Source organism: Myotis lucifugus, unplaced genomic scaffold (assembly GCF_000147115.1).
Source record: "Myotis lucifugus unplaced genomic scaffold, Myoluc2.0 scaffold_62, whole genome shotgun sequence".
Taxonomy (NCBI): Eukaryota; Metazoa; Chordata; class Mammalia; order Chiroptera; family Vespertilionidae; genus Myotis; species Myotis lucifugus.
The window spans coordinates 5,736,262-5,749,710 of NW_005871110.1; the positions used below are offsets into that span (position 1 = coordinate 5,736,262).

At 39.1% G+C, this 13,449-nt stretch overlaps 1 protein-coding gene across 1 annotated transcript in view; it reads right to left on the bottom strand.

Moving 5' to 3' along the window:
• Nucleotides 1-13,449, bottom strand: part of CTNNA3 (catenin alpha 3) — a 1,251,491-nt gene that overhangs the window by 1,177,267 nt on the left and 60,775 nt on the right. Inside the window, exon 5 of the mRNA XM_006089723.3 lies at nt 2,110-2,229. Within this exon, the coding sequence (XP_006089785.1) occupies nt 2,110-2,229 (120 nt within the window). The remainder of the gene's footprint in view (nt 1-2,109; nt 2,230-13,449) is intronic.

Genomic DNA, 13,449 nt, shown 5'->3' on the forward strand with positions numbered 1-13,449 from the left:
ATGGATAATAAAGACCATTACAAACTTTTGAACAATAATAGATACAGAGGCAGAGCTGCCTCAAACTGATTGCCAAAAGAAAAGGAAAGCAGAGAGAGTTGGGGGGCAGGAGGGAGGGGAGTAAGAGATCAACCGAAGGACTAAAAGCATGCATATAAGCAAAACTAATGGACATAAGACACTGGGGGGTAAGGGAGGGTAGGGGTGTGTCAAGGGCGGGGGGGAAAAAAAGGACACTTATGTAATACCCTTTGTAATACTTTAAGCGAAAAATAAAAAAATATTAAAAAATAAAAAAAAATAGAGTCAGACTGATTTACCCTGGAAGACCAGCCTCGTGTCTTATTCCCCCGGTGATCTTAGGCAAATTACTTAACTCTCTTATCAGTCTGCTCATCTGTAAAATGGTGTTCATAAAACCAAGCCCTTTATAATGTATTTAATTGTCTAATCCATAATTGTATTAAACACACTATGTGGCAGATAGTTGTCATTTATAAATAGCATATATAATTTATATATATATATATATACATATATATATATGCCCCTGATGCCCATATTTTTCTCACATACACATGCAATTTACCTGTCTGTCCTCAATGCCATTCTCCCAGAGGTCTGTCCTTGAAGCATTCCCATTTTTCCAAAGTGACAATTAGCTAATGTAAGAATCTAATCACTGAAAATGTGTTAATGGGAAAGGATAAGAAGAGGGAACAGTGACTACTGCCTGCCAACTCAAATGCTCCTCAGAGGTAAAATACGGCTCTTGGACACAAACTGTACTGAAAGTTGCATGGGCCAGAGCAGTGACTCGTGGTGTGAATTTCAAGCAGCAGAATCCGGAAGCTCAGTAACTGTAAACTGCTTCGTCGCATGTGCTAATTAATACCTAGGCCCTCACTAATTTAAAAATAGGTTTAAAAAAACATAAATGGATAGTGTGTCCTTTTTCATATAAATGTATTGCATTTGCCCCAGAACTTTCTACAAAACAAATATAGCTCCTAGGAAAATAGGGCCTTGGAAAGGTTAAATGCTCACGTAAGGTCTGCGATAAAGCAAAACCTAAAACACAATTCTCTTTTCAAGTCAGTATTTCCTCACCATACTATGCTGACTTGATGAGGTGTGACTACACATAGCAAGTCTTGCTTTGAAAACCCCCATCCCATAGATCCAAAATCTGTGAAATTGGCAATGGCCAGAGAGTCACACCTTCTGCCACACTAACAGGAACGACTCTTAAGTAATGGACTTGGTGCCTGGCCATCCGCGTCACCCACTCAGTCATTTTTCTAGACGCTATCCATCAGTGAGCACATTCCCAAACTTCATGCCACCTCATTTAAACATCTCACTGGCAGTTCTGATGGGAATAAACATTCTGTCACAGTAAAAGCTTGACAACCCTGACCCCTAGTGGCTGTGAAGAAACGGATGAAGGTCCAGCTTGGGAAAGGTCGAATCTCACAAACACACAGAATTATTGTTAATATCACAAAATATTAATCCTAAAAGCAAACCAGTTCTATTTGGGCTCAGAATTTATCTTGAAATCTATTCAAGGAGGCAAAAAGATTTGCATTTGTAAAGTATATTTTTCTTCAACCTTATACATTTAGAGAACTTACTCATCTTCAGAGATCAAATAAGAAAAGCAAAGGTTGATTCATAGTTTGGCATATTTATGACTTTTTTTCCTTAATGTTGTATGTACAACCACATCCTTTACCTGGTCCTCAGGGGATTTTTCTCAAGCATCCCCCTGTCAATATAAAAGCCACCTGGTCCAGCATTCACAGAGGTTCCCTTTATGCCAATGAAGCATCCTTACTTGAAGGGAAGTTGTACCTTTACAAGCCAGCAGGAGTTTTCTTTAAGTAAAAGGACACATGTGGAAACCCCCAGAGTGCACATCTGAAAGCAAGACCCCCAGGGAACGCCACAGGAAGTCATATGAAGAGACCGGTCAACACAGCATAGCACAGCCTGTTTCTGCCCTAGACATTGGAAGGTAAGTGCCCCAGGCCCACCTAAACTGACAGGCGTGACAGCACAAAGCCTAGTATCCATCATCTCCACAAGGAGAGTTCCCGCTCCTACCTGCTGACGTTTGAAGGCTAAATAATCCAAATTTTCCAGCTCCTTCCCAAGCTTCTGATAGGTTTTCTGGAGGTCAGATTTGTTGGAAACATTCTTAAGAGATTCAAATGTCCTTTGAAACTGAAATTTAAAACGAAAGTAAATAATTAGTACAGCAGCATTATTTTCCCTCAAAGGTCTAACTAGCTAACAGAGAAAAGTTGAAACAGATATAACAAATACAAACTAGTTGCCTTTCAATAAAATAATTAAAAATGATTCTGAAGAATAAGAAAATGGCCCTGACTGGTTTGGCTCAGTGGATAGAGCGTCAGCCTGTGGACTCAAGGGTCCCAGGTTCGATTCTGGTCAAGGGCATGTACCTTGGTTGTGGGCACATCCCCAGTGGGGGGTGTGCAGGAGGCAGCTAATTGATGTTTCTCTCTCATTGATGTTTCTAACTCTCTGTCCCTCAGCCTTCCTCTCTGTAAAAAAATCAATAAAATATATTTTTTTAAAAAGAGTAAGAAAATGTACACCAACGTTATTGCATAAATGAAAGCCCACTTAGTCTTCATTTCAACAAAAGAGTATACTGGATTTAAAAAAAAAAAACTCTTCATGTCTTAGCATACACAGCTACTTTTAAAGAAAAAATGTACAATGAATGTATGTATAATTTCAAATCACAATGAGAAAGTGTTAAAAGAGCTCTCACATTCCAACCATGAAAACAATTTATGTAAAAACAGTTGCTTATCTCTTTAGAAATATCTCTGCAGAAGAGGCACCCAGCAAGTTTCCGCCAGGAAGCTCTCTCAGATCTTATGTTTTGGGAAGGTAAGAAAACTAACGTTTTGATGACTGAAGCATACGCAGTGTGTTCAGCAAACATTTATTCATTCCTGCTTTATAACACAGGTGAGCTACAAAATCAGTTCTGCTGAATCAGCATGTTTCCGTTCATGGTTTTAAAAAATATTTTTGATTTTTAGAGAGAGAGGAAAGGAGAGGGAAAGAGAGAGAAACATCGATATTGCCTCTCCCACCCCCCCACTGCCCACCCCCACAACTGGGAATCAAACCGACAACCCAGGCTTGTACCCTGACCAGGAATCGAACTGGCAACCATTTGGTGTACGGATGCCCAATCAACTGAGCCACATCAGCCAGGGCTTCTGTTCATTTCTAAGTCAGATACTAGATAAACACAAAGGAGACAAATTGCAGTGTAGCGCAGAATATTGTTCTGCTACTAATAATTAATTAAGCAAAGGGAGCTCACAACAAATTGAATTCTTGGTTTATTTTAGTAAATTAGCGCCTACTTTGGAGGATTAGTGATTGCAAATGTCAAGTAATGTCATTTGCAAGACATTTGCATTTCCTCTCGCTTTATGTCATTTGTTTTCCATATGCTCACTGTGTGCCATTAGATAGATTTCTACAGAGACTTCACCATCTTAAACACACCAGAACTCCACTGTGACTGTGATGGTATGAGACAGGCTAATAGGATTTTACAGAATATGATTAAGTTTCCGGGGAAATGATTTGACCCTTACTATTTCAAACGCCATGGAATAAGTCAGATTATAACGGCATTCTGCTGAATTAAATCCTCAGTTTCACAAAAGCAACGTGTTTATCTCAAACCAAGATGGCAGAGGAAAAGGAAATAAAAAATAACAGTACTAAGCTTCCACAGCAGGCTGGTAAATTACATTCAACAATGCGATATTTTAGACATTACTGTGCACAAGGCACTGTGAATATAAAACACGTTTCCTGCGCTAAATGAACTGACAGGCTGCCGGAAAGCTAGGCATGAAACTCGAAAATAGGAAGGACTCTGACTCTGAGTGCCTGCTCAGGTCCAGGCACTACTTTATGCCTTCCCATCTAAGTCTCACAGGAACCACGGGAGGCCCTAGCTCCCTTCCCATTTCACCAGTGAGTCAACTGGACTCCTAGTTTGAAATGGGTTTTGACCACAATGCTGTGCTCTTGCTACTTTATCATTAGCTCAAACAAGGCATAGTGAGTGAAGAGAATGCAAAAAGGAGATAAAAGTAACATGTGCTGAAACAGAAAAGACTCCCTGATAGGAGACTCGGGCCAGATAAAAGACATGAGGGAAACTGAATTGGGCCTCAAATCACAGGAAGAATTTTCAGAGCCTTAAATGGGAACCAGTCCCACCCATCAGTTCAAACGCAGCCGAAGTCTGCTCATTTTCCCATTTTGTGGCAGAGTAAACAAATTTCTTTAATATAATTTTAATAACCATTATATTCGCTGTTTTATTATGTTATGTGATTGTTTCTGTGCCTTGCTCTATTCCTTGGTCTATTCTATGTTCAAATCAAAATAATACCAGGCCTACAATTTTAAACAATTTAAGTAATTTTATCTATAAATAATACAAACTATTTTGCCAATCAATCTATTCCCTGAGAAATATTACTCTACTTCTTAGATATTTCTTCCTCACATCTATGTGAACTTTTATACAACTCCAAATAGAAACTTCCGGATTAATACATTAATACATTCAAAATAAGAAACATGAAAACCAATAATTCCAGATAACCCATCTACAGCCAAAGAAGTAAGAGAGGAAATCCAGTAAGGATGCATAACCACAAACTGTTTTCATTAAAGGTCAGAGTCTGCATAATGTGGAGATTTTAGCTCGAACTTTCATTATCAGGACATATTGCCTCCATTGATTGATACTAAATAGCTCAGAATACTCAAACTATGATGATTCATTCATTTAAGTTGATTTTTTCATGTATAAAAACAAATAATTATCAAGGGGATGTCATAAAATCTGTAGAGTAGCTTTTTGTTAGATCCCATTAAACACTCTCCATCAATACCTGCCCACATATACACTTAAAGATGCTAAAGAATAAAAGCATTAATTTTACCTTGTAGATGAAGCAGAAGTAAAAAAGATAAAAATAAGGCAATGCTAAGGTAAGGTTCAGGTTTTACTGAAAGATATTTGACATTAACTCAATTTGAAGATTTTTCATTCCAATAGGCCACTGTGCTTGAGTTAATGTCAAATATCTTTCAGTAAAATCTGAACCTTACCTTAAGCATTGCCTGGATTGTACCTGTTCAAAGTTTTGGGTGGTAATTTAAAATAATTCAAGAATCCCAAAATAATTTGTTGAATGTTGATATTTTTAACTCATTACAGACAAAATGTAAACCTTAAAAAAAAAGCCCAGTGAATAAATCTGAACCCAAAACAAACCTGGGTGTACTCTAAAATGTCACAACTGAATATTAAGATGGTCTTTTCTCTGAGAAACAAATGCAAATTCTGTCCTATTTGGCTATCGTATCAAATATCACAGGGCAGGCGAGAATGAGAACATGCAAACACTATCTCTTAGCCCAAATATTTCCATAAAAGTAAGTGCTGTAAACCCGCACCCAAGGGTGTTTTCTCGCCTGTTTCCTTTCTGTTCGAGTTCCAATTCAAGAGTGCAATGTAGGCCGAAACCGGTTTGGCTCAGTGGATAGAGCGTCGGCCTGCGGACTGAAAGGGGTTCGATTCCGGTCAAAGGCATGTACCTGGGTTGCGGGCACATCCCCAGTAGGAGATGTGCAGGAGCAGCTGGTCGATGTTTCTCTCTCATTGATGTTTCTAACTCTCTATCTCTCTCCCTTCCTCTCTGTAAAAAAATCAATAAGATATATTTTTTAAAAAAAGTGCAATGTAGGAAGATCCTGAATTCACCTCCTCCCATGGACACACTGAATCTACAATTATGTTGGGGGGGTGGGCGGGCGGGGGACCCTAAACAAAGGTGGAGATACTACTTCACATCAGGTAAACAAGCCGGAAACCATACCGAAGCAGGTAGAGACACATTCTCGCCATAAACCCCACCCCGCAATGGAACAACCCACAATCAGGAAGAAACTTAAAAAAAAAAAAAAACAGAGCACCGTGCAGAGTGAAGGGTTCGTACCTCACATCAGGCACCCCAACTCTTAAGACAGGCACCTGAGAGATGAGCCTCCAAGACACCTGGCTTTGAAGACCAGTGGGGCTCACAGCCACCAGACTCCTGGGGCTGTAGCTGCCTAAGAACAGGTTCCTAGAGGGCTCCACACAGACTCACCCACCCTATGGCCAGTGCTAAAGCAGTCCTTTGAAATGAGCCCCAAATTTACATGAAAAAAGACTCATTTGTTTATTTTATAACATTGGTCTGCAAGGCAGAGGCCTGCTTGGATAGTCTCGGGGCCATTTTTTTCTTTTTCTTCTTTTTTATTTTTATTCTTTTTTTAGAGGTTGCCATCTTTACACTCCCCCTCTGCCTTGCTCCAGCCAGTGGTCACTATCTTTACACTCTCCCACTAACAGGCTGCAGAGCACCAGTCTCTCACAAAGTGGAGCGTCTACACATGTCTGATGGCCCAGTTTCTATGGTGGCCGCCCAGGGGTGCCCCAAGATCTCCTAGCCTGGAGGACAGGGAGGCTTATGTTCCCGGGTCCCATGGAACTGTAACAACCAGAAAGATAGTTCTTGCCCTGTCCAGTGGCTCAGGGGGTTGCAGCATCATCCCATACACCGAAAGGTGGTGGGTTCAATTCCAATTCAGGGCACATACTTAGGTTGTGGGTTCGATCCCCAGTCAGGAAGTGTATAGGAGGCAACCAATCAATGTTTCTCTTTCACATCAATGTTTCTCTCTCTCTCCCTTCCTCTCTCTCTAAAGTCAATGAAAATATACCCTCATGTGAGGATTTTTAAAAATTAAAGTTCAAAGAGAAATGTACTAAAACTAACTAAAATATGTAAAAAAAATACATAACATGAATAGATGTAAATTGTGACAACAACAACATAAAGTCTATGTGTGGGAGAATTAAAATACCCATAGAAGTTACACAAAAGGAATAAAAAAGAAATGAAAGCATATCACTACAAACATAATCTATCTCGTTTTATTTGCTCTCCTGCGCTCCAATATATTTGTAGTATCTACTATCTTTCATATGTGCCTCAAGTCCAGTATGTCTAAAGCTCGTAAATTGCTTCTCTATATGCAAAAAACCAGTGTCCTCAATGCCCAACCAAATTCCTAGAAGGCTGCTTGCTACTTCCCTTTCCCTCTGAACAGATTCCAATCACTTTCCAAATTGTACTGTTCCTCCTCCATCTCTCTCATTCGTTCCTCACCCCACCCCATCATTTCACCACCAAATGAATGCATCAGCTTCATTACTGGCTCTCTACCTCCAATCTGGCCCCCTTGCCAACTGCTGACAGAGTAATGGACCTAACATATAAATTTACTTATATAATTTTCCTGCTTAAAATTCTTTAATGGTTCCCACCCTCGTTTCAGACTATAGTTCAAACTTTTTAACTTAGCACATAGCCTTTCACAAGTAGATCTATGCCCACTCTCTTCAACTTCAACTCATTCCTCCCATACAATCATCCTTCGTCTCAGCCATTCATAAGTATGAATGGTCTTCAAGAATATACATTCCCTCCACTTAAAATGCTCTCTTCCTTCACTACCTCCCTTGTCTAGTTCTCTCTCCAAACTCGGTCAAGCATTATTCACTCAAAACACTCTCCCTTGATACAGCTGCCATCATGCCTCCTTAACACCTTACACCAACCTCTAGCATAATAACTTATATTGTTGATTTCTTAATTAGTCTATAAATTCCAGGAGAGCAGGACCCTGGTGTTATTTTTTCTAAATATGAATCCCTAGCACATAGTGTGAAGGCTGGCATACAGTAAGCACCCCAAAAATAAGCATTTGCTGAATGGGTTAATAAGCTGATCAAATTGGGGCTACTTGGTCCTTTTCAGAAGTTAACATTTTCACATGATCTAAATTATCTTTGTCCCTAAAGTTTCCAGTATGAAATTCGCACAGAACCAGATATTTGTGCCCTATCTGTCTCTATTTTCTACTTTTTCCTATTCCATCTTCAATACCAGACTTGTGACTTACTTTTTTCTTTAAACCTTAATATCTCTCTGTGTATTTTTCCTAGGATTTTGTGCAGAATATACTTGGCTTCTAACAGCTCTTAATTAAACATTAATTTCTCCTCTTATAAAGTGCTAATATTTCTTAATAAAAAGAAGCTTTAAAAACTCTTTTTGCTGGTACATACCTTCCTTTTAATAATAAAAGCTGGTCTCAAAAAGTCTCAGCTATCAATATGGTAATATGTGACTTTCTGGCAACATTATAAATATTCTTTATATCCAGAATCATTTTTAAGTACACAAAAGCTTTATAGCAATGTAGGTAGCAAATGTAAACTATGTATTTGGCAAAAGAAGTTATTAAAACTGGACCTATTTCTATAATGACATTGGTCTATTTCCTCAGTATGCCCTGTACCTCTCACTAAGCGGCAGCATGCCTGGCACCAGTGAAAACCAGTCTCAGCTTGCACTGTAACTCAGATCAGGTGGCCCAAGGCCTGGCATAAGAGGCAGCCAGTGTTGGCTTGGAATGTAACTGCAACTAAGTGGCCACCAGCCCAGCACAAGTGTTCGCTGGCCTCAGCTCAAATCATGGTGCCCACCAACGGGTCCCAAGCACGACACTAGTGGTAAGTGGCCTCAGTTCACAGCATAGCTTCTCTCAAGCACCTCTACACCCAGCATAAGTGGCAAAGAATTGCAGATCACTTTGTGCTCCCACCAGGCAGCCCAAGCCAGGCACAAATGGTAGCTGACATTGGCCTGCTTGGTCCCCTCCTAAGAGGCTACAGAACACACCCAGTGGCTGGTTGAGCACTATCCAATCAACTTCACAAATGACACATCAGAGCTCCACTACGGCAACTCCCACTCTGTGGAGTCAGCCTACACACAACAGCTTGTCTGCCGTAGTCATGACCAGCCCTCATAGCCAGTCAGCCTGAAGGTCAAACCAACCCACTAACATGCCAACAGCAGCTAAGGCTCAACTATAACAGTGGGGTGCACAGAACCCACACAAGTGACACTCATGGAGCACCCAGCTAAGGTACCCGGCTCAGGTGACCAGGGAGAGTGCATCACTGGGCCTCACAGGACACTTAATACATAAGGCCACCTTGCCAAGACTGGGAGATGTAGTAGATTCACCTATACATAGAAACCAACACAGGGAGTCAGCTAAAATGAGGAGACAAACAAACATATCACAAATTAAAGAACAGGACAAAACTCCAAGAAAAGAACTAAATGAAAAGGAGATAAGCATTAACCAGATACAGAGTTTAAAACACTGGTTTCTAAGGATGCTCAATGAACTTAGGGGAATAATAGATAAACTTAGTGATAACTTCAACAAAGAGATAGAGGCCATAAAAAACCAGTCAGAAATGAAGGATACAATAACTAAAATGAAGAATACTTTAGATGGAATAAACAGCAGGTTAGATGAAGCAGATAATCATATCAGTGATCTGGAAGACAAGATGGTAGAAAACAAAAAGAAAAAAGAATCAAAAGAAATGAGGATAGTGTAAGAGACCTCTGGGACAACATCAAGCATAACAACATTCACATCATCCGGGTACCAGAAGGAGAAAAGAGAGAGCAAGAGATTGAAAACCTATTTGAAGAAATAATGACTAAAATCTTCCCTATCCTAGAGAAGAAAATAGTCATACATACAAGTTCAGGAAGTGCCTAGAGAAGAAAATAGACAGACATACAAGTCCAGGAAGTGTGCGTCTCTTTGGGTTCATCCCAATGAAGATGAACCCAAGGAGACCCACACCAAGACACATAATAATTAAAATACCAGAGGCTAAAGACAAACAGAGAACCTTAAAAGTAGCAAGAGAAAAGTAGTTAATTTTGTACAAAAGAGCTCCCATAAGACCATAGGCTGATTTCTCAACAGAAACTTTGCAGGTCAGAAGGGAATGGCACAAAATATTCAAAGTGATGAGAACCAAGTACCTACAACCAAGATTACTCTACCCAGCAAGGCTATCATTTAGAATCAAAAGAGATAGTTTCCCAGGCAAGAAAAAAACTTTAAAAGCTCATTACCACTGAACCAGAATTACAAGAAATGTTAAAGGGACTTCATTAAGTAGAAAAGAAAAGATCAAAAATATGAATAAGAAAATATAGGAAAGAAAAAATTCTCACTGACAAGAGCAAATTCTTAGTAAAATCAGTGGATCAACCAACTATAAAGCTCATACCAAAAATGTACAGAAGATATAAAAGAGAAAGGAATCCAAATACAACACTTTTTAAAGTCATCAACATACAAAAGAAGAGGGCAAGAGAAAGGAACAATGACAAACAACAAGAACAATCAGAAAACAATAAAATGGCAATAACTGCATACCTATTAATAATTACTTTTAATGTGAATGGACTAAATGCTCCAATCAAAAGACATAGCATGGCTGAATCAATAAAAAAAAAAACTCCAGGTGTTTATTTTCATTTTGGAACATATTACTACTGTTTTAATCTCCATTGGTATGCATAATGACATTCTAGATTCAATTATACTTGGTAACAGTATAAGAAATCTGCACCTATGAAGTAGCAAATCTAAAACTAAAAATCTCACTGTCACCCAGCCAGTGTGGCTCAGTGGTTGAGCCTTGACCTATGATCCAGGAGGTCATGGTTCAATTCCCAGTCAGGGTACATGCCCAGCTTATGGGCTCGATCCCCAGTTCGGGGCATGTAGGAGGCAGCCAATAATGATTCTCTCTCATCGTTGATGTTTCTCTCTCTCTCCCCCTTCCTTTCTGAAATCAATACAAATATTTTTTTTTAAAAGAAAACAATCTTGCCCTAGCCAGTTTGGCTCAGTGGATAGAGCGTCAGCCTGCGAACTGAAAGGCCCCAGGTTCGATTCCGGTCAAGGGCACATGCCCAGGTTGTGGGCTCGATCTCCAGTCGGGGGGTGTGCAGGAGGCAGCCTATCAATGATTCTCTCTCATCATTGATGTTTCTATCTCTCTCTCCCTCTTCCTTCCTCTCTGAAATCAATAAAAACATATTTTATAAAAATAAATAAAAAAAAGAAAACAATCTTATTTACAATTGCATCAAAAAGAATACCAAGGGCCTTAGCTGGTTTGGTTCAGTGGATAGAGCATCAGCCTGCGGACTAAAGGGTCCCGGGTTCGATTCCGGTCAAGGGCAGATGCCCGGGTTGCAGTCTCGATCCCCAGTAGGGGGCATGAAGGAGGCAGCCAATCAATGATTCTCTTTCATCACTGATGTTTCTATCTCTCTCTCCCTCTCCCTTCCTCTCTAAAATTAATAATAACATTTTTTTTAAAAGAGAATACCAAGGAATAAATTTATACAATAACAGAAAAGACCTGTACCCAGAAATCTATAAGACACTGAAGAAAGAAACTGAAGAAGTTACAAATAAATGGAAGGATAAACTGTGCTCATGGACAGAAATTAACATCATTAAAATGTCCATATTACCCAAAGCAATCTAAAGATTCAATGAAATAAATCCCTATCCAAAACAGCATTTTTCATAGAACAAGAACAAATCCTAAAATTGATATGGAACCACAAGGACTTCAAATAGCCCAAGCAAACTTGAGAAAGAACAAAGTTGTAGGTATCAAACTATTCTACAAGGCTATAGTAATAAAAACAGCATGGTACTAGCATTAAAAAAAAAACGGATATATAGATGAATGGAACAGAAGAGAGAACCCAGAAATAAATCCACACCTGTATTGACAATTAACCTATGACCAGGGAGGCAAAAATATACAATGGGGTAAAGATAGTTTCTCCAATAAACAATGAACAGTTACACGCAAAAATAAAAACTGGATAACTTTCTTACACCATATGCAAGAAAAAAACTCAAAATGGTTAAAAAGACTTAAATGTAAGGCCAGAGACCATATAATTCCCAGAAGAAAACACAGGCAATAAACTCTTTGCCATTGTTTTTTAGGAATTTTTTTGGATATGTCTCTTCAGGCAAGGTGCACAAAAGAAAAAACAGGACTGCATCAAACTAAAAAGGTTTTGCACAGTGAAGGAAACAATCAACAAAACTAGAAGACAACCTATTCAATAGGAGAAGATATTCACCAATGACAAATCTGATAAGGAATTAATATCCAAGATACATAAGGAGCTCATACAGCTTAACACTAAAAAACAACGTGATTTAAAAATGGGCAGAAGACCTGAGTAGACCTCTCACTAAACAGAACATATAGATGACCAATGGACATATGAAAAGATGCTCAACACCACTAATCATCAGGGAAATACAATTTAAAACTATGAGATGTCACCTCACACCTGTCAGAATGGCTATCATCAATAAATCAACAAACAACAAATGTTGGCGAGGATGTAGAGAAAATAAAACCCTCATGCACTGTTGGTGGGACTGTAAATTGGTACAGCCACTATGAAAAACAATATAGAAGTTTCTCAAAAAATTAGAAATAGAACTACCTTGGTCTGAAGAAACTCAAAATAATAATTTGAAAAGATATATGCACCCCTATGTATATTGCAGCATTATTTACAATAGGCAAGATATGGAAGCAACCTAAGTGTCCACTGATAGACAAGTGGATAAAGATGTGATCTTACCTAATAATAGACAAACATGTAAATTAACTGTCCCTCTGCTATGCTCACCAGTCAATCAGGAGTATGCAAATTAACCCAACAAAGATGGTGGTTAATTTGCATACATAGGGGCGAAGCAGTGGAGCGAAGACTGAAGGCTCCGTCCAGAGCCGCGAGGACCGAAGGCTCCAGCTGGAGCAAAGGCCCGAGTCCTGGGTGCCAGAGGAAAACCGGTGCTGGCAGCCAGGGGAAGGGAAGACCTATTGCACGAATCTCTTCGTGCAACGGGCCTCTAGTACATATATAAAATGAAATGTTATTCAGCCATAGAATAAATGAAATCTTGCCATTTGCAACAACATGGATGGACCTAGAGGGTAGTATGCTAAATGAAATAAGTCATACAGAAAAAGACAAATACCATATGATTTCACTTATATGTGGAATCTAAAAATCAAAATAAATAGAAACTCATCAATACAGAGACAAATTCATAACTGTCACATGGGAGAGAGGTTGGGGGAATGGGTGAAAAAGGTGAAGGGATTAGGAATTCCCAGTTATAAAAACAATCATGGGATGTAAAGTACAGCATAGGAAATATAGTCAATAATATTGTCATAACTATGTATGGTGTCAGATGGGTACTAGGTTTATCCAGGTGATCACTCAGACATTATATAAATGTCTAATAACAGGGGTGTAGACCTGAAACTAATATAATATTGTATGTGAACTGTAATTGTAAAATAAAATT